The sequence below is a fragment of the Struthio camelus genome, chromosome 1 (genome assembly GCF_040807025.1).
Source record: "Struthio camelus isolate bStrCam1 chromosome 1, bStrCam1.hap1, whole genome shotgun sequence".
Lineage (NCBI taxonomy): Eukaryota > Metazoa > Chordata > Aves > Struthioniformes > Struthionidae > Struthio > Struthio camelus.
In genome coordinates this window covers 1,064,901-1,088,370 of record NC_090942.1, presented here as the reverse complement: position 1 = coordinate 1,088,370, position 23,470 = coordinate 1,064,901, and the positions used below count along the sequence as shown (strand labels likewise).

The following is a 23,470-nucleotide window of genomic DNA, read 5'->3' as shown; positions in this document are numbered from 1 at the left end:
CATACACACTGGCTTCTCACATAGCGACTAAAACTCCTCAGGCCCCCAAGGAGCCAATGGCAAACACGATGAAAGTCCACAAAGTCCCAGTGGCCTGCAGAGGAGGAGGAGAGGGCCTGGTCTCGGTCCCTGCAAAGGACTGAACCGGTGGTGTGAAAGGCAAGTAGCAACGGGCAGGTTAGAAGTCAATGGAAGGAGGCAGATCTCCGTGCTGCACAGAGCCAAGCCGTGGGGCGTGCTGGCGCTGAATGAAAGGGTGCTAAATGCTGCCCGGTTTCCAGAAAGAACTGGACAAATTCATAGACGCAAAACCCCGAAGGGCGATGACCTGGATGGACGCCCCTCCTGGCAGAGCGAGCCCCTGAACAGGAGGCTACTGGGGCTGGGGAGAGCTGGAGAAGTCCGGCTGGGCTTGCCTTGGCCTCGCACACTTCCCGAGGCGTGCGCACCCCACGGCCACCGGCAGAGGCAGGACACTGGCTGCAGGGACACTGGGGCTGTGTCCTCACGAGTGTCCTGCCGTCTCCTGTGCTCCTGCAGCCTCCTGCCCCCCTCGCCCCCCCGTGACACCCAGCGCGTCCCTGGCTCCCCGGCACAGGGACACCCTCAGCCCACCACGGCTTAGCCAAGGGAGCGCAGGCAGGAGCAACCCAGCAGCCTCTAAACATCTCAAACCCGGGCTTCGCTCTCCTGTGCCTGGAGAGCGGTGATCTTCCCAGCAGTCAGACACCTCGAACGTTTCCATCCTCCTCTCGGTGCTTCTGCCCTTGCTCCCCCTTCTCCTTGCAGCAGGGCGGCCGGGGGAAGCGGCTGAGCCCCGGCCGCTGTCACCGACTTACCCCAGCCTCGTGAAAGCTGCCGTCTCCTCTTGAAACGCCCCGGAGGCCGAGAAGCCGCCCCAGCCATGCAGCACCGAGGTGAGCGGCGCCTGCAGCAGGGAGCACAGTCCCGGGGAGCCCACGGTCCCGGGGAGGCGCCGCATCGGCCCTGCTCTGGGGGTCGCGTGGCGCTGCCCTGGCTGGAGCGGGGCAGAAACACGGGCACGGGTCTTGCCCGGGGCGCGCGACACCCCCCGGCTCCGCGCTGTCTCTCCACGCAGGATGGAGGGCCCTGGAGGCTGGGAGAAGAGGGTCTGAGCGCCCCGGGCAGTCGCCTCTGGGCAGGCAGCTGGGACGGCCGGTCCGGGGCAAGGCTCACCACCAACGCTCCCCTTCCCTCCATGTCCTCACCAAATCCGGCTGCTTTTCCCCCTCGGAGCCTGCGTTTGGTGCTGGTGGCCGAGGCACAGGCAGCTCGGCGGGGTCCTTGCCGTCCCGTCCCAGGCGGTGTTCAGTGCAGAGCCGTACCCCGTGCTTCCCCCCCCCCAACCACCCCAGACCCCGCTCGATGTGCTGGAGACGGGGCCCACCAAGCCCCAGGCCGTGCACCCTGCAAAGCCTCCGCGCCCCGGTGCTCCCCGGGGATGGAGAGGCAGCGTCCCTCCGCGGCCAGCCCCGGCGTCACCGGCGCCCGGCGTCTCCCCAGGGCCCAGCGGCGTGAACCAGCTCGGGGGGCTCTTCGTGAACGGCCGCCCGCTCCCCGCCTGCAAGAGGAAGAGGATCATTGAACTGGCGTCCTGCGGCGTCCGGACCTCGGACATCTCCCGGAGCCTCAAGGTGCGCCGGCGGCCGGGCAGGTCGCCTTTTCCTCCCGTCTTTTTGCCTCTGAGCTCCTGCCCCAGCCGCTCCGTGCCGCAGGTGTCCAACGGCTGCGTCAGCAAGATCCTGGGCCGCTACTACCGCACGGGAGCTGTGGAGCCCAAGGCCATCGGGGGCAGCAAGCCCCGCATGGCCACCCCCGCGGTGGTGGCCAGGATCGCCCAGCTGAAGCTGGAGCAGCCGTCCCTCTTCGCCTGGGAGATCCGGAGGAAGCTGCACGCCGAGGGCGTCTGCGCCAGCAACAGGACCCCCAGCGTGAGTCCCTGCCTGGGGGGGCTGCGGCCGCGGGGGGGGGGGACACGGGGACGCCGGGGCCAGGCGCCACGCGGGGTCGGCCCCGCTGGCCGCCCGCCCCCGTCACCAGGGTCCTGCGGGATGCTGTGGCTCCTTGCCGGCGGCGGCTGGGGGGCGGTGGAGCAGGCAGGGACGGATGCCCAGGGATGGGCTCCTTACCCGCACAGAGGGTGGAGGGAGATGCAGTAAGACTGAGGTGGGGGATAGGGGACCAGCGCCACCGGCCAGGCACGCGCTGCAGCCGCTCCAGCCCCAGAGACCTTCTCCCACCTGCACGTACCCGGGGGGATGCACCGGTCCGCACGGCCGCGGGCACCGCAGCCGGGTGGCAGGAGGAGGAGGAGGAGGAGGAGAGGGGAGGCTGCTCTGTGCATGCATCCAGCAGGGAGCAGCTCCCAAGGGGCCCAGGGTGCAGCCAAAGGAAGGTCCCTGTCCCTGGAGCTTCCTGGCAGTAGGAGGAAAGCTCCTTCCCTGGGGCAGGCAGAGGATGGAAAATAAATAGCTTTCAGCTGAAGCATGCTTGGAAGAGAGGAGGGCCCTGATGGCCCATTGCCACGCAAGCCTGGCTGCTGTCTCTGGTATTTGGACACCGTAGTGATGAGCCTGTTACAAGTGCCGCTCGTAGGCAGAGGTAATAAAATGCAGCCTGCAATGTCACAGCTGAGAGCCATATTTCCTAATCACAGACCCATTGCTGTAAATCTCACTGTCTCCAGCTCTGATTTGCAGATTGCCTCACATCAAATATTATTATTCCGTTAAAATTAAAGGGCTGCCTGTATCAGCAAACATTGGGAGCAGATGGGCATGTCCCTGGCTGGAGAATCCCTGGCATGTGCTCAGCAGCACACAGCGTCTCTGGCATGGGCTGCCGGAGAGCGTCTCGGGGCAGAGCTCCGGGGCATCGCCTGCGACTCCCGCCTGCCTCTGCGCCCGCCTGGCCCCGGCTGCCCCACTGCCCCCGCCGCAGTGACCGCGGGGCCACCCGGTGCGGGGGCTTCGGCCAGCCCGGCGGCTCTCGCCCTGGCTGGCGCCACAGCCCCCTCTCTCCCTGCCCAGGTCTCCTCCATCAACCGGGTGCTGAGGAACCTGCAGAGCGACCTGCGGCTCCCGGCCGACCTGGGCTTTGCGAGGGACCCGCCGCTGCCGGGTGAGACGTGCCGGGGGGTGATGGCCCAGTGAGCAGGGGCTGGGGGGTGCCCCCAGAGGAAGAGACCAGCTCAGAGGGTGCAGAGAGCTCCTACTACCGCCGTGCTCCCAGCTGCACGTGCACACATGCATGCAAGGGCACGCATGCTTGCACCTGCACGCACACGCATGCACTGTCGTGTGCGTGCATGCACCTCTGTGTGCGTGCATGCATGCACATGCATATACATGCATGCTTGTATACACACACACATGCATGCGTGCGCACATCTCTCCTCTGCATGCTCCTGCACCAACCCTGTCCCCCCAAAAGCAAAGAGCCTCTTTGGCCGTCCCTGACCTCCTCACCGCACCGCCCTGGCAGCCCCCTCTCCCCGAGCCCCCCAGAAAGGCCCCGCTCCTCACACTGCAGGGAAAGAGGCGCTTCGGGCAGAGGTGAAAGCAGGGGTGCAATGGGGCAAGGCGAGGACACGGCTCCCTCCTCCCCCCCACCCTCTGCACGGGCCGCAGCGACCCACGAATGCCCATGTGGGGCCGAGGAGCCGCGACCCCTTCCCGGCCCCCGGCTCACGCTCGCCGACACGCGGGCGCAGCTCTGCCGGCTGCAGAGCCCCTCTGACGCGCCGTGCCCCGCGGGGTCCCCTCTCGCCCCCCCGTCCCGCAGGCTGCCGCTCGCCTGCCGGACCCGCGGCCGACGTCTCTCCGGGGACCCAGCACCCTCCCGGGGGCTCCGAGTCCGGCCGGCAGCTCCCGCCGGGCGTCCAGCACAGGAACAGGACCGTCTTCTCGAGCCAGCAGTCGGAGGCGCTGGAGAAAGGTGACGGTGCGGCGCCGAAGCGAGCTGCAGGGCCGGGCTGGGCCGGCAGGCAGCGGGCGGCAGCGGGCGGCAGCTTCTCCCGGCGGCTCCTGCCCCCTGCTTGGGTGCAGCCGCCGGGCGGCTGATCCTGCCCCCATCCCCTCGGCAGAGTTTCGGAGAGGGCAGTACCCGGACACCGCCACCCGGGAGAGACTGGCCGCCGCCACCCAGCTCCCGGATGCCACCATCAGGGTAAGAGGGCACCCGCCGCCGCCGCTGGCTCTCCGGCACCCGAGGCCACCGGCCAAAGGTGAAAGGCTCCCTCGCAGCCCGCCACGCACGGGAACGACCCCAGCAGAGGGGCATCCGCCGCCCGCATCAGCCGGGCTCCGCTCCGGCCCCGCTCCCGGCCGCTGCCCCCCCTGCAGCAGCCGCCTTGCAGCCCTTGCCAAAAAAAAAAAAAAGCAACCACGCGCATCGCTGTTCGCATCTCTAGAGCGCACATTTTCCAACTCACTTCTGCAGCCGGGGCGGAGAGGAGGAAATCGGAGTGAGCTGGGCTGCCCACGGCCCCCGGGCCTGGGGAGCAGCCCCGGCGGGGGTCCGGCTGCCGCCCAGCTCAGCCCTCCGCCGTCCTCCTCTCCTAGGTCTGGTTTTCGAACAGAAGAGCGAAATGGCGACGGGAGGCCAAGCAGAGGCTGGAGGCTGGCCGCGGAGGTGACCGCCCGGGCGCTGCGGGGCCCGGGACCCCCGATGGGGTCTCCCCCCAGCGCTCTCGGAGGGGAGCCGGGTGTCATGTTCGGGAGGTGGCTGGTCCCGGGACCGTCGGTTGCCCTGGGTGGGAGCGCGGGGGAAATTTGGAGTTGAGCGGCAAGCGGTCCGGGGCTGCATCACACTGTCCCCCCCGTCTCTCCCCGCGCAGGCTCCTGGTGCGACTGGCTCCTGCCCCCCTTGGCGGCGGTTCCCCCGGCCTTTGCCGCTTTCCACCCGCCATCCGTGACAGCCCCCATCTCCACGCAGGTAGGACAGAGCCTGCGGCTGCTCTGTGCTCAGAGCTGGGCTGCAAGCGGGGCCCTGCACCTTGCAGCCAGGGCGAGCGGTGGCTGCGTGGGCACAGCCTGGGGCTGCTGGTCCTCCACCGCCAGCCGGGATGCTCTCCAGGCTGCTCTTTGGGATGCTCTACTGGGGTGCTCGCTGGGGTGCTTTCCTAGGATGCTCTCCCGGGATGCTCTCTGGGATGCTCTCCTGGGATGCTCTTTCAGATGCTCTCCTGGGATGCTCGCTGGGATGCTCTCTGGGATGCTCTCTGGGATGCTCGCTGGGATGCTCTCTGGGATGCTCGCTGGGATGCTCTCTGGGATGCTCTCTGGGATGCTCTCTGGGATGCTCTCCTGGGGTGCTCTCTGGGAGGCTCGCTGGGGTGCTCTCTGGGATGCTCTCTGGGATGCTCTCTGGGATGCTCTCTGGGATGCTCTCTGGGATGCTCCTGTTTCCCTGCTTTGCTTAGCCACCCTGAGCGCTGTCGGGGGCAGCCCTGCGCCAAGCTGGGGAGGCGTTTCTGGAGCCGCCCCCGAATTAGCAGGTCCCCCTGCAACATGGCTGGTCCCAGTGGCTCCCGCAGTGACGTCCCGCTCTCTGTCCCACGCAGCATCTCCCGGCCTCCCCCGCCGGCTCACCAGAGCCCCTGCGCGGCCCCGGCTTCGGCGCCTACCCGGGCCCCCCTGCGCCCCTGCACCTCTGCGCCGCGGCCCCCTGCGCCTGGGACGACGCCTGTTTCGGTAAAGGGGCTGGAGGGGGCAGGGGGCAGTGCGTGCACCCCGGGGGGGGGGGACGCGGAGGGTCCCACGTGCAGGGACCCCAGGAGGGGGGTGCAGGGGAGCCAATCCCCTGGGCTGGCACAGGGGAGGCTGGTTGCTCCGGGGGGGGGGTGTCCCCATGCCAGGGCCGAACGGGGCTGGGGGGGGGCGAAGGCAGCACCTGAGCCCCCCTGCCTCCCCACAGGCCTGGCCCACAGCGGCAGCCCCCCGGCAGCGCCCTGGCAGCCCCGGCCGCCCCTGGACGTCCCCTGCTTCGCCCTGCCGGGCGCCCCGGGGCTGCCCCCCCTGCGCCCCGCCGCCGGCCGGCTGCACCCTGAGGAGCCGGCGCTGCAGCCCCCGGCCAGCTCGCCGGGGCCCCTTGCCCCGCTGCACGCCGGAGGCGCCTGGCACTGAGGCTCCGGGACCGGCCAAGGGGCCGAGGACGTCCAGGCGCGGGCGGCAGCCGCAGCATCACCCGCCGCCCTGGGTCTGGCCATGCGCCCCAGCACGGCTGCACCCGCAGGCGCCGAATGTAGCCAGGAGCCGCTGCCGGGGCAGCCCGTGGCCGCGCTGCTTCTGTGCAGACAGCCCCATCGCTGGCTGTCAGCGCTCGAACGCAGGCCAGCACGCAGGGATAGGGCTGTGCTGGGCAAGGGGTTATCACGAGTGCTCCTGGCTCCGGCACTGCCTCCCCAGCCCACACAGCAACACCTCGTCCTGCGCCGATTTGTGCAACCTGTCCTGCAATGGTTCATGCAACCCATCCTGCAATGATTTGTGCAACTCGTCCCGCACCGACTTGTGCAACCTGCCCTGTAAAGATTCATGCAATTTCTCCTTCAATGATTTGTGCAACTCATCCTGCAATGATTTGTGCAACTCATTCAGCATTGATTTGTGCAACCCATCCTGCAATGGTTCATGCAACCCGTCTTGCACTGATTTGTGCAACCTCTCCTGCAATGGTTCATGCAACCCATCCTGCAACAATTTGTGCAACCTGTCCTGTAAAGATTCATGCAACTTCTTCAAAGATTTGTGCAACTCGTCCGGCACCGATTTGTTGTGCTGCCTGGCAGCTCACCCACACACACAGGTGCTGCACGTGCTGAAGGACCAGCAGGTCAGGCCCCCGGGCACAGGGACTACGCGGGTGGCTCACTCTCTCCATCACCTCGGCTGCAGCCCCCACGCGGGGCTGGGAGCAGGGGGACGATGGGGCCGGAGGTGCTGGGGGCACTGCAGGGTCCCCGGCCCCGGAGCTGCCCCGTGCATCACCCATAGCTCTGCTTCCCTTGGGGCACCCATCTCCGGTGGCACCTTCGCAGCCCCCTCTCGCAGCCCACCCCGGTCCCGCTGTGCGGGGACCCAGCGCCGGCCAGCACAGCATCACACCGCCGCGGTCCGCGCTGCTCCCAGCGGGAGTTTCGCTATTCCCGGGTGTCCCCCCACCCTGCCCCAGCCCCGAAACAATCAGCTCAAAGCAGGGCAGTTTTTTCTTTTCTCCCCGAAGGAGCAGCTGAGGCAGGAAGGTTTGGGAGCGTCAGGAGCCTTCAGCGCCGCGGGGGGCAGCGGGGGAATAGCTGCATCCTCGCTCCGCGCTGCATCCCCTGCTTCGCCCCCGCCGCCCCGCCTATGCTGCTGGTTTCCACCGCCGCGGCCGGTGCTGCTCAGCCGCAGCAGGAGGCTCCTCGCCGCCCGCCAGCCTGCTGCAGCGCGGCGCACCGCTCCTGCTTGCAAGGAGCAGGATCCCCGTCCGGCGGGATCCCCACGTCCCGCTGCGGCCGGGCAAACCCCGCCGCCGCCACCCTGCCGCTGCCCCGCAAAGCTGGAGGAAACGCTGCCGGGCGGCCGGGCCGGACCGGAGACGGAGACCAAAACCACGTGCCGATCGGCACTGACGGCAAGAATAGTTCTGGCGCAAAGAATACGGTCTTAGAAAGTCCGGCAGTTTTGGTCCCTTCTCTAAATAAAAAGTTTGGGGGGGTTGTTGGTTTAGAAATTGAATTGAGCAGCGGAGCGAGGGTAAACGCGGCCGGCACCGGCCGGGAGCGTTGCCGCAGGTCGAGGCTCGGCGTGGTCGGCGCCGGGGCTTGCTGTGCACCCAGCGCGCCCCGGGCCCGGCGGGATTGCAGGACCCGACCCCGCCAGGTCAGTACTGTTCTCCTTCTTTTTAAGCAAGAAAAAAAGATTTCTATAAGGGAGAAATGTTCTTAGGGTTTCTTTAAGTGGAAAAAAAATAAAAAAAGGTCCCCGGCGTGCCCGGCCCGTGATCCCGATGTTGCGACCAAGCCAGACTAAAACTCAGGCCTGACGATGCCGCTAAAGGCTTTTGTTCACCTGCAACCTGCTGCCCCAACCGCATCCCCCGTTCCTGCCCAAACCTCCCGGCTGAGACGAGCCAGGGGCGCTGCTCACCGGGGCAGAGGACTCGCTCAGAGACGGCCTGAGACCTGCCGAACTCGTGACACGCGTGACTGACCAGCCGCCTTACGGGAAAGCCTCGGCGCCCCGCGAGCAGGCGCCAGGGTGCGGAGCGCGGCGCCCGGGGCGGCAACGACGCCAGCGCCTCGCGCCCGGCCCTTGCTGCAGCCGCTGCCCGGGGCACGCGGGCGGCAGGAGATCGCCAAAGGCTCGCGCGGGTGGAAGAGCCGGCCCCGCTGCCACCCCGCTCAGCTCTGCCCCGGCGCGTGGGGTTTGCAGCCCTGCCGGGCCGAAGGGAGCGGGGACGGCTCTCGCCTGCCAAGCCGGCCAGCCCTGTCCCCGCCGCCGCGGAGGGAGCACTCGGCCTTCGCAGCTCCACCTGCACCCGACCGGAAAGCAGCAAGCTGCCCGCGCTCCAGCTCGCCCCTGCCCGAGGAGAGGGGCACGGACCGGGCCGGCCCCACGCCTGCCCCCAGCGGGAAGGGTGCCCATGCGCAGGCCCCGCGGCAGGACGCGGTACTCCCCCGTGCCCAGAGCACATTGCAGCCGTGGGCTGCGCGGCACGCGCTGCAGCCGCCACCTGACATGCAGCCCCCCCCGGCCCCAGGGAGCGCCGCGGGGACAGCCAGCACCTCCCAGAGGGGACAGCCCGTGCCTCCCCACAGCTGGCTCAGCTGGGTGCAGGGAGCGTGTTTCCGCAAGGCACACGGCTTGTCCGAGCGCCTGGCTAGGAGGCACGCACACGTGCATGCACACAAACGTGCATGCACACACACGCACGTGCGCGCATGCACACACATGCACACACACGCACTCAGCCTCCACCTTCACAGCCAGAGCAGACAAACCGCTCCAGCCCCGCAGGCGATGCTGCGGGGGCAGGACAGCCCCAAGGGATGCTCCGTGCCTGCTACGTCCTTCCCTCCCGGCGACCTCCCCAGGCCGCGAGGGCTGGCAGCCAGCACCACGCAGGGGCAGCGCCGAGACTCGCCATGAGCAGACCCCTCAGTCCTCCAACCCTCTCCGGAGAGCACCGTCCCCTGTGCGGGGCAGCTATAAAACTCAGGTCAGACCCCATCCCGGCCCCATGGGACCACGAAGCCACTTGCAGATGCATCCGCGGAGCCTGCGCCCTCCTTCGCCACGCAGCAGAGCGCACTCTCTCTGCCCCATAGGCACACAAGGTTTTGTCAAGGCCCAAACCCCGGTGCCCTCAGAGAGGCTCCCGGGAAGATGCGCATGGGAGGGCTCCAGGGCAGCCGGGTCAGGCACCCCGAGCCAGACAGAAACAGGCAGGGTGCAGGGTACAAAGTGGTGGTGTTTAATTACTCCATATACAACAGCACGTTACGTAGCCATACGCCCCCCTCCTCGAGAGAAAGAGAACTATAAAGTTTATCGAAGGATAAAAAGGAGAATCCTTCCGTTCCTGCAGCGTTACCGCAGCCGAAGCCGCTGCCTCCCAGCCCCGCTCAGCCCACCAACACCCGTCCCCAGGAGAGGAGCGGGGACCCCCCCACCCCACAACACTTAAGGACATGCCACCCCAGCATGTCCGAGCAGCAGCGAATGCAGCAAACGCTGTCCCCTTCCTGACTAGCCACCTCCCAGCACCGGGCAGGCTCTCGCAGGCACCGCTCGGTTTCCAAAAAGATGACGCATGCAACCGGGGAGGACGGCGAGCCGACAGTGCCGTCAGGGCAGAGGAGGCTGGACGCTGCAAAGTGGAGCTGCCTGAAGAGTCCTTGAGGTTCAAGTCCTACCAGATAAACACATAGATCATTCAGAGACGAGGCCACTCTGGGGAGAAAGGAAAAAACAAACCCAAAATAAAAAAGAAAAACAAACAAAATAGCAGTTGGAAGAGACGTCCCCAGCTCATCCGGACCCTGTGCCGCCGGCCCCGTCTAGCGCTTAGAGAGCTCGTGCGATAGCCAGTCCAGTCCGTCGTAGAGGCCCGTGCCCTGGGTTGCGCAAGTTGCCTGCACGTACCACTGGAAAACAGAGGCAGAAGGAGTGGCGGCAGCCAGCAAGGCAGGCAGCGGCTTTCAGCTCTGCAGATCGCTGGCTGGTGACGGGAAGCCAGCGCTCTGCGCGCACGGGGAGACAACCAGCTCTCCCGTTCACGGCACGGAGCCGGCTCTGCGCAGCCAGCGCCACCTGGCCGCGTCCTGGCCCCTCCGTGCCAGCTCCGCACTAGCGTGCGTGCATGGCCAATGCGTCCCAACAGCGGCCCCGAGGCCACTCAAAGCATCTCCTGCAGGGACGGGGTCAGCGCCCCGGACACTTACAGTCCTGCTGCGCAGCGTCTGCAGGCCCAGCTTGTCGGTCAGCTCGCTCACGGCCATGGCGTTGGGCATGTCCTGCTTGTTGGCGAACACCAGCAGCACAGCGTCTCGCAGCTCATCCTCCTGCAGCTGCGGGGAGAGGGTGCAGATGGCTGAGCCAGGCGCTGCCGGAGAAGAGCCAGCAAACCAGCCTCTTGTACCTCCGCAGCTCTGCCAACCCTGCTGCGGGGGTCCTGGCAGGGCGACGCGACGGCCTGCTTTGGAGGGACCCCAAAGAGCCAGGAGGACATCAGCTCCTCCGCTCGCTTCCAGCATCTTGGCTCCTCCCTCCCACCCCCTTCACTGCCTGGAGGTCTCGGTGATGCAGGACGTGCTCACTTCTGGAGTTCAAGCCCTCCAGCCTGCGCACCCACAGCACTGGGACTGTCACAGTGAGACTGCACAGGACAGACACCCAGGGACCCTGCGCAGGATCCCCATAGCATGGAAAAGCTCAGGGTTTCTGCAGTGCAGATCCATCGGTGTCTCAGCAGAGACCCCCATTGCTGGAGCTCCTGAGTGCTGTGTTAACAGCACTTTTGCACAGGTCAGTTACCGGCTCTGCAGCAGGTCTCCAAACCCTGCATGAGAGCCAGAGCCGTGAGGAACAGATGTCTCTGGGCCTTTCCACCAGGAGCAGCTGTGCTCTTCACAAAGGAGACCTCGGCTTTGGAGCGCTCAAATCCACGGGAGGGAAAGGGAGGCACAGCGGCAGATGTGGGGTAAGCTCCAGGGGAGCCGTAACTGGGAGGACGCTGCTCTTTCTGTCTGTACAGGAGACAGAAGAAAAGCACCTCCAGGACTGAGATCACTGCCAGAAACATGTTATCTAACATCAGAGGTACCAGGCTATCAGGCTCTCCCCTACAAACGCAGAAGAAAATCTGTCTTGTGAATACAATGGAGCTCTTCGACAGCAGAATGGGGTCAGTGCGAATGATCCCATCCTTTTGCCCTGCTCACAGGCTGTTACACGCTCAGTTCTGTGGCAGCTTTCCACCCCAAGGATGCCCTGAACCCACCAAGACTGTTAAGCCAAGGAGTAAACAATCCCCACCTTGCAAACTGGCTTTTGGATGGCATTTCTGGAAGCTGCCTCCCCTCCTCATGTGCACAAGGTTTTAGCATGCTCACTCACCCCGGTCTCTGCGGGCAGTGAAAACAGGAGCCAGGCTGACACAGAGATGGTTTCTACGCGTGCCCCACGCAGTTTGGCCCTGTGGCAGCTAAAAGGCTTGGAAAATCAGCAGCTAAATGCACCTCCATCGGGGCAGGGAAAGCACATTCAGAGCAGCACTGAGCAGTCCACTGCTCCACGTCCCAAGAGCTCAGCTCTCGAAGCACGTTAGCACCCCGGGCAGCTCGAGGCTAGCAGTGAGGCCATGCAGAGCACAGGGAAAGCAGCGTGGTTACGGCGAGAGGCCTCCCAGGACGTGTGACATCGTGTCCCAAAACAGAGTTCCCACGTTTGGGATGAGCAGCCCCAGCTCACCCCTCAACCAGATCCCACTGAGAAGGTGACTGGGGACTGCATGCCGGTGCCCGAGGGCACCCAGACCTCCAGCCTCCCCAGCCTTCCCACCCCTCCTGCCAACCCTGACACAGGCCACAGGAGAGCGCTTTGGAGAGTGCTCCAAACACTCGCCTGCCGCCACACTGTGCGTGGGCTCCTCGTGGACTCAGGGAACGTTCAGAACACAATAACCTGAGAGCAGCAGGCTCCTGCACTGGCCGTTTCAGTGCCTCAGCTAAAGAAAGCCCTAAGTATAACCAAGAACTGTGTTTTCTTAACTGTGTTTTCTTGTGTTTTTTACCCCTCTTGCAATTGCTCCTGATCACTACAGTTTAAGCCTCTGCCTGGTAGATTAGAATTGTCGTCTGATCCTTAAACCTTGTCTCCTGGGAAGCAATCTCTGTGTCAGCAGACAGACGCTTGCTGCTCCTTTTCACAGGGAGAGACAAGTCGTTTGACAAAAACTGGTGAATGCTCCAGTCCCTGCCTCATGCTGGCACAAAGGCACTTCTGCAGGGCTGGGGCAGATACTTTCTGTGCCCCAGGACAGCCAGGCTGGCAATGCAACAGCCCCCTCTGCCAGGGCAAGCCAGCCTCCGTGCAAGACCAGATCTCTCAGCCGGGCACACGCAGTTCCCGCCAACACTTACCATCTTCTGCAGCTCATCTGCAGACTCTTGCACTCTTTCACGGTCATTGCTGTCCACAACAAAGATGAGGCCCTGTAAGAGAAGTCAAGGTTGGAGCAGGCAGCTTGTGCCCGGCCCAGCGAGGAGGTAGATGTCAGGGCAGCCTACAGACACCCCATGACAAACAGAGAACAACTCAGCTGCCTGCCAAGCCCTCCTCAGCCCATGCCCATGCCGAACCAGAGCAGCAAGGGTGATTAACCTTGCCCAATTAGTCCTACACCTAGTCCTCTGAAGGACTCTTATCTCAGACACTTCTCTTCCTGCTAAGGAGCTGAGGGAAATATCCAGATACAGTCCTTAGGGACCCATCTGGCTCACTGCACTGGGAGCCAGGAATTATTTCCTGCAGCCACTCACACGCTCAGTTCAGGCAGGATCATGCCAGAAGCTCCAAGGGACCACAGGCTGCTGGGACCCTGCATCGCTACAAGTCATGAAGTTCAACCAAGCACTATCCCAGATTTCCTCTAATCCCAAAGCACATGCCTGCACACGAGGGAACGAGAGTGACTTCAGCCGAGCTCCCTGCTCAGTTCCTCGTTAGGAGGAAGAAAGCCTGCCACCAGCCACTCGAGGACCAGAGGTGACGATGAGCTTCGACCTTTCCCCACGCAATGCCCTCTTTTGCTAAGAGGGGAGCAGGTTCATCCCACCGACCAGAACAGCGTTTGTTGCAGATGTGGGGGCCCATGACCCTTCGCCCCCCCAGCAGCACAGAGGCCTGAAGGGGTCCCCATGCAACAGCCACATCCACCGTGGCCTGCGGCGGCACGTACCTGCGTGTTCTGGAAGTAGTGCCTCCACAGGGGGCGGATTTTGTCCTGGCCACCCACATCCCAGACCGTGAAGCAGATGTTCTTGTACTCCACTGTCTCCACGTTGAACCCTGCAGGGGTGGCAGGAAGGGCAAGAAGTGACAGCACACACACTGTCAATCCTGCTGGCAGCCTCAGGGCTCTCAGACCACAGGCAAGAGACACAGGAGGCAGCAGCCCTAGTCTGATCAAACTCTGTGTTTCTGAGCTGCGGGACAGAGAATCGCACAGGGAGATGATGCAGCATCAGGCATACAACACCCACTGGTGTCTCAGGAGTGCAGGAAGGGAGACCAAGGTGCACTGCTGCATTCATCTGCCACCAATCCCCAGGGAGCATCTCTACCCCCAGCACCGCACTGTTAACACAATTCGGCTGTGCAGAGGGTCTAGGAAACACATGCTGCAGAGCTTCCTGCCCTCAGCCTGCTCACTCTGCAAGCTGAGCATCCCCACGCTCACAAGCATTGCCCAGCAAGTCTATCCTGGCCCTGCCAGCTCTCCAGGACCAGCACTGCATGATTTCACCAGCCAGCCCCTGGGAACATCCCCTTGAAAACCTCAGCAGCCCAGATGTGGCTGATACTCATGTACCAAAAATCACAGAACAGTTGGGGTTGAGAAGAGCCTCTGGAGATCATCTAGTCCAATCCCCAACTCAAGCAGGGTCATGTAGAACACATTGCACAGGATCGTGTCCAGGTGGATTTTGAATATCTCCAAGGATGGAGACTCCACAACCTCTCTGGGCAATCTGTTCCAGTGCTCAGTCACCCTCACAGTGAAGGAGTGTTTTCTTGTGTTCAAGTGGAAATTCCTGTGTTTCAGCTTGCGCCCACTGCCTCTTATCCTGTCACCGGGCACAACTGAGAAGAGTCTGGCACATCTTCTTAACATCTTACCTTCAGCTCTTTAGTCACACGAATAAGACACCACCCTGAGTCTTCTCTTCTCCAGGCTGAAGAGTCCCAGCTCTCTCAGCCTTTCTTAATATGACAGATGCTCCAGTTCCTTCATCATCTCTGTGGTCCTTTGCTGGACATGCTCCAGCAGGTCCATGCCTCTCTGTCCTGAGGAGCCCAGACCTGGACTCGGCACTCCAGGTGTGGCCTCACCAGGGCTGAGCAGAGGGGAAGGATCACCTCCCTCGACCTGCTAGCAACGCTCTGCCTAATGCAACCCAGGAGGCCACTGGCCACCTTTGCTGTAAGAGTATGTTGCTGACCCATGTTCAACTTGTTGTCCCACCAGGACCACCTAGGCCTTCTCTGCAAGGCTGCTCTGCAGCCAGTTGGCTGCAGACCCCAGCTTGTCCTGGTGTCTGGAGTTATTGCTCCCCAGGGGCAGGACTCTGCCCTTCCCTGTGTTGAACTTCATGAGGTTCCTCTCTGCCCATCTCTCCAGCCTCTTGAGGCCCCTCTGGGGTATCAGCCACTCCTCCCCCTTTTGCATTGTCTACAAACTTGCTGAGGGTGCGTTCGGTCCCACCACCCAGGTCATTAACGAAGGTGTTAAAGAGTGTTGGCCCCAGTATGGACCCCTGGGGCGCACCACTCGTGACCGGCCTCCAGGTGGACTTTGTGCTACTCATCATAACCCTCTGAGCCCAGCAGTTTAGCCAGATTTCAGTTGACTTAGTTAGCGTGTCCTTCACCAGTTTGTCTGAGATGTTATGGGAGACAGCGTTGAAAGCCTCCCTAAAGGCTTTCCACCCGTGCGCCGGCAGGAACAACAACCTGTCCTGCCTTTAGAGCTCGGGCAGGCTCTGAAAACAGCACGTGGCGGCCTCCTCGCCAAGCGAAGTGCCTTTGAACCAGACCGAAGCAAGATCACGCTGACGTAAGGGCTTCAGTTCAGCGCTTGCCAACACAAGGCAGATGAGGAGCCGCAAACCAAGCTGCGCGAGCGCAAGGTGGCCCACAAGCCAACCCTGCTCGCCGAGCGAGGCGGCGCGCCCGGCAAGGCTGCAAAGGCGGGAGGCGGCAGGCGCTGCCGAGGCCCCCGGCCTCCGCGCGGTAGGGCCGCTCGACCGCGCCGGGCCAGGACCACCCTCCCAGCCGGCCGGCAGCCCCCGGCACGCGGACGGGGCACCGGGCCGGCGACGCCAGCCGCGTCCAGGGCCGGGGGCGGCCGGGGGCGGCCCGGCGGCGGCCACTCACCGATGGTGGGGATGGTGGTGACGATCTCGCCCAGCTTCAGCTTGTAGAGGATGGTGGTCTTGCCGGCGGCGTCCAGCCCCACTGCAACAGAGAGGCGGCGGTCACCGGTGCCCCCAGGCCCGGCCCCGGCCCGCCGCCCGCCCCCGCCGCTCACCCATGAGGATCCGCATCTGCTTCTTGCCGAAGATGCGGGAGAAGATGGCGGACACCGTGAGGCCCATGGCGGCGGCGGCGGCGGCGGCGGCGGCGGGAGGGGAGGGACGCGACGGCCCCGCTGCCTCGGCGCTCCGCCGCGCCGCGCCACGCCCCCTCGCCGCCAGGCCCCGCCCCCTCCCCGCCAGACCCCGCCCCCTCCCCGCCCTCACTTAGCTAGACCCCGCCCCCTCTTAGCCAGGCCCCGCCCGCTCCCTGCGCCCCCGCGCCGCCCGGGCCCGCCTCCTGCCCCTCGGGCCCGCCCCCCCGGCCGCCACGCCCCCTTGGACGAAGCCCCGCCCCCTCGGCCTCATCCCTGCCTTACGGCGCCCCGCCGGAGAAGCCCCGCCCCCGGGGTTATTTAGGCCCGCCCCTCGCCGTGACACGCCTCCATGGGCCTCGCCCCTTCCCTCTGACGCGCGCGCGCGCGCGCACCCCCCCCCCGCTCCCGTCCCCACGGAAGCCCCGCCCACTTCCGCCCCCGCCCCTGCTGCCGATGGCGTATTGGCCCCCCCGGGGGGCGGGGCTGCGCCTGCGCATTGAAGCCCATTGGCTCCGCGGGCGGCGCTCGCGGCGCGTCTGTGGCGTGTCGCCCCCATGTGCGCATGCCCCGGGGGAGGGGGGGGGGAGGGGGAATCTCACCCCGGCGGATTGTGACGGGCGCCCCGCCAGGCGCCGCCCTCGCGCCTCGGTGCGGTTCGCGCCTGCGCAGTCCGATCTCCCGGGAGGGGGTGGAGGAGGCGGGGGGGGAAAAAAAACGGCGGTCTGGCGCGTGCGCACTGAGCCGCGGCGGGCGGCGGGGGGGGGGGCTCCGCGCCTGCGCAGTGGAGGCTGCGACCCGCCGGCCTGCAGGTGAGGCCCGGGCGGCGGCGGCGGCGCGGGCCGGGAGCGGGAGGGGGGGTTTGGGGACGCCCCCGGCGGCCCGTCGCTGCCCTCTCTCCTGCCCCGATGCCTCCCCCAGCCCCGGCGGCCCGGGAGAGGCCCCCTTGGTAGGGCTCCGGGCTGGCGGTGCGCGGCTGGGCCCTCCCCCCCCCCCCCGGTGGGGCCCGGTGACAGGACGAGAGGCAGCGGGCCCCGGCTGAAGCCCAGGAAGCTCTGTCTGAGCATGAGGAAAAACTTCTTCAGCGCGAGGGTGACAGAGCACCGGCACAGGTTGCCCAGAGCGGTTGTGGAGCCTCCCTCCTTGGAGATGTTCCAAAACCCACCTGGACGCGATCCTGGGCAACGTGCTCTCGGTGACCCTGCTTGAGCAGGGGGTTGGACCAGCCGGTCTCCAGAGGTCCTTGCCCACCTCAACCCTTCTGCGGCCTAACAGCAGCCCAGTATGTTTCTTAGGCTGTTCTGTTACAGGGTCATTAACTGGTGTCCCAGGGGGAGTCCAGCATGCTGGTCCTGATGAGCAACCTGCTCCTGTTAATCATAAATATGTCTTTGCTCTTTGTTTAGCCTGTGCACTGGTTTTCTCCTTCTCGTTTCAGATCGCACAGGGCATCATGGAGAAGTTTGGCATGAACTTCGGAGGTGGCCCAAGTAAAAAAGATCTTCTAGAAACTATTGAATCTCAGAAAAAGCAGCTTCTTCAGTACCAGGCTCGGCTGAAGGATGTTGTCAGAGCCTACAAGAGCTTGCTCAAAGAAAAGGAGGCCTTGGAAGCTAGCTTGAAAGTATTGTCCGTGTCTCATGAGGCAGATGTTGGCTTGAGTGGAGCTCACCCTGCGTCTGTGGCAAGCTCCAGCTCTTCCTTTGCCGATTCTGCTGATGACAGGAGTTCTGTTCACAGTGAGGATAGCGTGGGGACAGCCACCAGTGCAGACACGGCTGCCAGTCTGGCCAGTACCAAAGCTGAACCAGGAGCTGAGGATGATAAGCCTGCGGCCACTGCCTCCTCTCTTAAATCAGAGGAGACAAGCGGTTCAGAGAGCGGCATCAGCACAAACAGCGGAGATGTGCCATCATCTGCTGGTGAGGCTGATAAAAGAGTGCTCCAGCTGAAGACTCAGCTGGCCACCTTGACCAGTGCTCTGTCCACAGTCACACAGGAGAAATCTCGCATGGAAGCTTCATACCAAGCAGACAAGAAGAAGATGAAACAAGACCTGGATGATGCCGTTAAGAAAGCAGAGGATGAGAGGGACAAGTTGGAGACCGAGCTGAAGTCTGTCCAGGAACAGTTAGCAGAGACCAAAGCCCGTCTGATCACACAGCAGCATGACCGAGCCCAAGAACAGGGTGACCACGCTGTTATGCTGCGAGAGCTGCAGAAGCTGCTCCAGACTGAGAGGACTTCACGCCAGGACGTAGAGCTAAAGCTAGAGGAGACCAGGGAGCTGTTGGCTGGGAGGGTATGCCTGGCTGACCGTGCGGAGGGGTATGAACTGCAGATCAAGCAGCTGAGCCAGGAGGTAGAAGACCTGAAAAAAGAGTTGCAAACTGTGCAGGAAGAGAGCAACAAACCAGACCCACGGATACAGGATCTGCAGGAGGAGATGGCCAGTCTCAAGAATCACTTCCAAGTGCAGCTATTGCAAGAGATGAGAAAGGTAATTCCCTGGCTGTGTGCTTGAGCAGCTTACTCTGCGGGACATAGCAGCAGCAGTCAGGGGGCAGGGTTTGACTGGAGTGGCGGCACAATTTCCCTTCCCTGTCCAAGAAGTTTGAAATAAGTAAGAACATCATGGCTTTATTTGATGAGACGGTATTCCCTGAGGAAAATAAAGGCTGTTTGTGGTTCAGTGTGTAAGTCATACTATGCAGGGGCTAATGACCATGGGCGTTGGGAGCAGCCTTTATGAGGTGCTTGGGCTGTGGCTATCCTCTAGAGCGTCATTAGGTTCTGAACACGTTATCATCTGGTGTGATAGTGGCTGGGATGGGAGGAGAGACCTTTGCTTTGACTCACTGTGGCAATGAATGTGCTCTTGTCCTTGTAAAGTATTTAAGGGCAATGCAAGGTACAACTACTGTAGCTCATAAAAGGAAATAACTTCTAATGCAATGTTCTGTAAATCGGTAGGACTTTCCCCGGATGAGTGTGGAGATAATTGTGAAATAAGGCCTCTCATGCCTTCGTCTTCAGGGCCTGCACTACTTGCTTGTTGAAGTCATGAAACCATCTTTCCCTTTTCCTATTCTACAGCATGGCAGATGAGAGATTTCTGTGAATTTCACAGCTGCTGTGACAAAAGCTATCAAACTGCAGAGGTTCTTGTCTGATCCATTGTGAAAGATGCTGTGCAGCTAAAGGTGACAGCCCATCCGTGCTGATGGGAACAACATAAACTGGTTTGGCTAGCGTAAGCCCAGGGAGCTTCGTGGCCTGTGCTATTGAAGGGCCTGGGGTTACTTTTCAGTGAAGTTTGAAGAGCTCTGGGGAAAGAAGAAAGGTAAATATGAGAAAAAGGCTCTTGCCTGCATGCATGTGGGGAGAGAAAAGAGCTAGAACAAGGGATGTGATGTAAAAGAGGAACCTGTGTAACTCTGTGGGTTGTGGGGCAACGTGCTCAGGAGATGGCACCAGTAACTGAATTTGCAGCCGGAAGCACTCCAGAATGGTATCCTCCTCATCCCTCGGCGTGGAACACGTTTTCTCCTTTCTAATCTGAAGGGTCTAATTAGGGACTAGGCTGATTTCACGCTATTTGCCTCTTTTTGGACGGTATCTGCAACACGTTCTCTGACAGAGGTGACAATGATCTGACCCCAGTTATGCTTTAATTCGTGATGGTCAGTCAAGTGCTGCCATTCAAATTTTCTATTAGACAGTTGGCTCTCGATAGCCATAAAAACTGTGAGCACCAGGTGTTTGTTGTAGTTACTCAGGAACCACTGAATTATGTTAATACCAGTGCAACAAAGCATAGCATTTAAATAAATTGTAGTTTGAGATATGAGAGTTTTAAAGCACGTGCATGTTTTTAAACATCCTATGTCAGACTGTGACATGAATTTGCTTTTTCCTACCCCCCACCAACCTGTAGCAATACAGATAACACTGCTGACAGGAATTCTGTTGGAGGACTGGGAGTAAAAACAAAAATGCCTTTGGTTTCTTTTATCCTTGAATCTCCCTTTTCAATACGGGCAAGTCAGCGTAGTGGCTTGTACAGGATTTTAGGGGAAAGGATGGCTCAGCCCTTGCCTGGAATTCATCAGAGCAGAATTAAGCCCCTGGGTAAACTGCAGACCTCCTGCAGAGAGTGTTGAGGTAATCTAACCCTCCCGTGTCTCTTTGCTCTCAGACTGCACAGGCAGAGGAGCAGCTCCGCCAGCACGCCCAGATGGAGGAGCGGCGAGTGGCTAGTTTGGAGGGCCAGGTCTCCGAAGTGTCCGAACTACTTGGCACTTACGAAAAAGCCAAGCAGAAAGACCAAATGGTCATTCAGAAACTGAAGGACCGCATTGTACAGTTGGACTTGGAGAACAAAACCCTAGCCATTGCTGCGTCCAGCCGCTCTCCTGCTGATATTCATCTAGAAGAAAGCAACCTTGATGTGAATGTGCTAAAGGATAAAATGGAGAAGCTGAAGAAGCTATTGCAGGCAGCAGCTAAGAAGAGTCAGCCTGCTCTGGACTTCGAGAAGCTGTGTGAGCTGGAGCTGCCGAAGGGCACTGAGACTGGGGATGGCGAGAAGGCAACTGCTTTGTACTATCAGCAGGAGCTAAAGCAGCTGAAGGAAGAATTTGAAAGGTACAAGATGAGGGCACAAGTGGTCCTCAAGAACAAGTCAGCCAAAGATGGCAATCTGGCTAAAGAACTGGAGGAAGCTCAAGAGCAGCTGGCTGATCTGAAAGAGAAATATGTTGTACTTCGACTGTCCTCTGAGGAAATGGAGAAGCAGCACCAGCAAGATATGGAAGCCAAGAGGCAAGAGCTGTCCCAGCTGCAGCAAATTCACAGGCAGGAATTAGAGCGATGCCAGCTGGACTACAGGGAACGGACACTGAAACTGGAGGAAGAAATGCACAAACAGCGGGACCGAGCACTGGCTGTGCTGGCAGAAAAGGACCAAGAACTGGAGCAGCTGAGATCTGTCACGTTGTCTTATGGGCTTCAAGGATCCAAAAACTACCTAGCATCAGGGACTGATGTTACCAGCAATGACTCATCAGGTAACGATTCTTCAGAGAATCTCCCCCAGGCTCTTCATCTCGCTGCCACCAGTGAGCCCACCTTCTTCTTGTATGCAGAGCAGCTGGCTCGCAAAGAGGTGGAAATTGTAGCGCTGAGGAAGCAGAAGCACAAGCTGGAAATGGAAGTTCACCAGCTCCAGGAGAAGATCCTGGTTGAGGAGGAGAAGCACCGGGAAGAGGTGTCCGTGCTTCAAAATGAAATCCAGAAGAATTTCAGAGATAAGAGCAGAGAGGGAGCCAACTTGGAATACCTCAAGAACATTGTCTATAGATTTTTAACACTGCCAGATTCTCTTGGTCGCCAACAGACTCTAACTGCCATATTGACTATTCTGCATTTCAGCCCAGAAGAAAAGCAAGCTATTACAAAACAGTCAGCTTACAGTAGCTGGTGGCTTTCTGGGAAGAGATGAGATGGTAGTTTTTACCCATAACAGTTTTTCTATAACATGTTTCTGGTTATTATCTAAAGCCAAATCATTTGTGGGATAAGCTCTTTCCAATCAGGTGCAATGGAGCAGAGAGCTTTCAGGAAAGAATTGGGCTTAAACTGGTGCTACTAGCACTAATCTAAAGTAGAATTGTTCCAACTATTCCAGTAGGATCACAGTGCTCTCGGGTGTGAGATTTCGCTCTAAGTGGGAACTTGATTTAAAAACAATTTTTTTGGAAGATACTGATGCTTTTTAAAATCAACTTTTAAAAAATCTTTGCCTGTCACGCATAGGATGGGGAACCCTTTTAGGGTGAAACTTGCTTGTATCTTGAAACTCCAGACAGGCTTGTGATTCAAAATATACTTAAAAAAAAAAAAAAAAAAAAAGCACTTGACGCAGTGCTAAAATAATTACATAACAGAAAGAACTGAAAGCCTGCAAGAAGGATGAATCTTAACTACCAGCATCATCCCAATGCAGAGAATCTTGAGCAATTTCAAAAGAGATTTTATGAGCTAGAATTAAATTTGTATGAGTGGGTGCAGCAGTTCCTCATAGCACTGGCGATCATCCTATGGCACCGTGTGTTAAGGTGCACTCTCACTACTGATGAAGAATTCTCTCTGAGCAGTTACGTGTGATTCCCAGGAAGGGAGGAAGGAAGATATTCTAAGTATTTAACATTCGTACCCTTCTAACTGTAAAGGAGCAAAGCGGTGATTCCCCACCATTTTCAAACCAAAAGGTCTTATGTACCCATCGTGTTAGAATAAATGTCTAAGCTTTCTAACCCTTTTTGAGGTGAGAACCAGGATATTACAGAAAGCAAGCTGAGGAAAGGCTAACATAGACAAATTGATTCTTTAACAGTCATTTTCTTAGCATTTGGGAGTTTCAGTGATGTTTCGGATGCTCTTGGATGTAGTTTGGGGGAGAGCAAGGCATTGTTCATGCTGAGATTGAAAGAAGAAAGCAGCTATAAGGGGCAAAAGGTAACAACTCTGGGAGCATGCGTCTCCTGGACTTACTAATGAAATACGGTTTGTAGTAAGAACTTGAGTATGGATGAAGGTGTGGCCTGGTGCTGCATAAACCCTGAGATTCTTGAATAGTTGTTCTGGAAATTACTGAGCTTGGCAGGAGGGAAGCCAAAACGTCTTGGAGCACCTCTGGTTTTGGTGGACGGCTGTAAGCCCACCATTGGGAAGAAGTGGCCTTCCTCTTCTTGGCAGCTGTGCTCAGGAGCTACCAGGTCCTGACTGCTTAGACCCAAGAATGATCGAGTTGAAGGCCCTGACTCCATGAAGAAAGGGTTGTACTTTGCATTTCATGAATGTTGTAAGACTGGATAGAAAACCAGAGTGTGCGTTTTGAATATTAGTGCTGTGTGAGAAAGGTCAATGAGTGAGAGTCACCTTGGGGACCTGCACCGTGCCGCTGTGGGAGTGTGCGGGGGGAGCCGCCTCCTCCTGTGCCCGGCCCAGGGAAGGCAGCTAGCTGGCTCTGCGTGGGACCAGAGTTGGCAGGTGCAAACGCCTCTTCCCTCTGCCTGCTGCAGCAGGAATGTGACTCCTCCTGTTGTTTGAGCTCTGTGCTCAGGTGGCTTGAGGTCCAAAGCCGCCCCTTTCTTTGGAGGAGGAAGTGCAGCCCCGTGGCCGCAAAGCCTGTGTTTTCGCATGCTAAGGGCCAGTGGATTGAATTAGCTCTGCTGGCGTCCCTTCGCCTTCCTTCCCCCCTCACCATGGGCGGTGGCTGAGCCAAGTGGGAGCAGCCACCGTTACTGAGGGGCAAACTCGGCTCATCGGGAGACGTCCTCAGAGAAGGCCAGCTGAGCCCGTGGGTGCCGGGATGCAGGGCCGCTAGAGGGCACCCACCAGCCGCCCATTTCCTGGGATGGGGACCCCAGGGCGCAGCATCTCTCCTGCTGCTGCAACCCCTGGGCTTGGCGACGCTGCTGGGCCTGCTCCCCTGGGGCACGACGTGGTGTCTGAAATGCCGAGACCTGAAACGAAAGCAGCTGTGAAACCACAGGGCTCAGTGCTGTGAGCG

General features: G+C 60.7%; 3 protein-coding genes across 8 annotated transcripts; 2 read left to right on the top strand and 1 right to left on the bottom strand.

Moving 5' to 3' along the window:
- The first annotated feature begins 904 nt into the window (after positions 1-904).
- PAX4 (paired box 4) lies at positions 905-6,146 on the top strand. Its single transcript, XM_068931118.1, has 10 exons — positions 905-917; positions 1,525-1,655; positions 1,737-1,952; positions 3,051-3,111; positions 3,805-3,957; positions 4,106-4,188; positions 4,584-4,653; positions 4,859-4,956; positions 5,585-5,714; positions 5,938-6,146. Exons 1-10 carry the CDS (start codon positions 905-907, stop codon positions 6,144-6,146), a joined length of 1,164 nt encoding a protein of 387 aa, XP_068787219.1.
- Positions 6,147-9,456: 3,310 nt separating this feature from the next.
- Positions 9,457-15,981, bottom strand: ARF5 (ARF GTPase 5). Of its 4 annotated transcripts, none has more exons than XR_011140998.1 (7): positions 15,817-15,971; positions 15,663-15,743; positions 13,465-13,574; positions 12,647-12,718; positions 10,448-10,573; positions 10,005-10,150; positions 9,457-9,915 (listed from the first exon to the last, which is right to left on the bottom strand). XR_011140998.1 is itself a non-coding variant. In XM_068942219.1 (7 exons), the coding sequence occupies exons 1-6, from the start codon at positions 15,881-15,883 to the stop codon at positions 10,064-10,066; spliced, it is 543 nt and encodes a 180-aa protein (XP_068798320.1). In that variant the 5' UTR covers positions 15,884-15,976; the 3' UTR covers positions 9,457-9,915; positions 10,045-10,063. The 4 variants fall into 4 exon arrangements, 3 of the variants coding, with proteins under 3 accessions (XP_068798320.1, XP_068798396.1, XP_068798232.1); XM_068942219.1 differs by having other exon boundaries at positions 10,045-10,150; positions 15,817-15,976; XM_068942295.1 differs by having other exon boundaries at positions 9,457-9,956; positions 10,045-10,150; positions 15,817-15,973.
- A 500-nt stretch (positions 15,982-16,481) lies between these two features.
- GCC1 (GRIP and coiled-coil domain containing 1) lies at positions 16,482-22,521 on the top strand. Of its 3 annotated transcripts, none has more exons than XM_068941924.1 (3): positions 16,482-16,706; positions 17,333-18,394; positions 20,093-22,521. In XM_068941924.1, exons 2-3 carry the CDS (start codon positions 17,348-17,350, stop codon positions 21,395-21,397), a joined length of 2,352 nt encoding a protein of 783 aa, XP_068798025.1. In that variant the 5' UTR covers positions 16,482-16,706; positions 17,333-17,347; the 3' UTR covers positions 21,398-22,521. The 3 variants fall into 3 exon arrangements, with proteins under 3 accessions (XP_068798025.1, XP_068798145.1, XP_009682843.2); XM_068942044.1 differs by lacking the exon at positions 16,482-16,706 and adding an exon at positions 16,821-16,843; XM_009684548.2 differs by lacking the exon at positions 16,482-16,706 and adding an exon at positions 17,050-17,176.
- Positions 22,522-23,470: the final 949 nt, after the last annotated feature.

Excerpts from the sequence above, each read along its gene's own strand:
- ARF5 (XM_068942131.1), bottom strand. The coding sequence starts at position 15,883 with ATGGGCCTCACGGTGTCCGCCATCTTCTCCCGCATCTTCGGCAAGAAG. Across the intron at positions 10,574-12,646 it reads CAGATGAGCTGCAGAAGATG|CTGCAGGAGGATGAGCTGCG; the intron begins GTAAGTGTTGGC and ends CTCTCCCCGCAG. Across the intron at positions 10,151-10,447 it reads AGACGCTGCGCAGCAGGACT|TGGTACGTGCAGGCAACTTG; the intron begins GTAAGTGTCCGG and ends TCTGTTTTCCAG.
- PAX4 (XM_068931118.1), top strand. Across the intron at positions 3,112-3,804 it reads CCTGCGGCTCCCGGCCGACC|GCTGCCGCTCGCCTGCCGGA; the intron begins TGGGCTTTGCGA and ends CCCGTCCCGCAG. Across the intron at positions 4,957-5,584 it reads CAGCCCCCATCTCCACGCAG|CATCTCCCGGCCTCCCCCGC; the intron begins GTAGGACAGAGC and ends TGTCCCACGCAG.
- GCC1 (XM_068941924.1), top strand. The coding sequence starts at position 17,348 with ATGGAGAAGTTTGGCATGAACTTCGGAGGTGGCCCAAGTAAAAAAGAT. Across the intron at positions 18,395-20,092 it reads TATTGCAAGAGATGAGAAAG|ACTGCACAGGCAGAGGAGCA; the intron begins GTAATTCCCTGG and ends CTTTGCTCTCAG.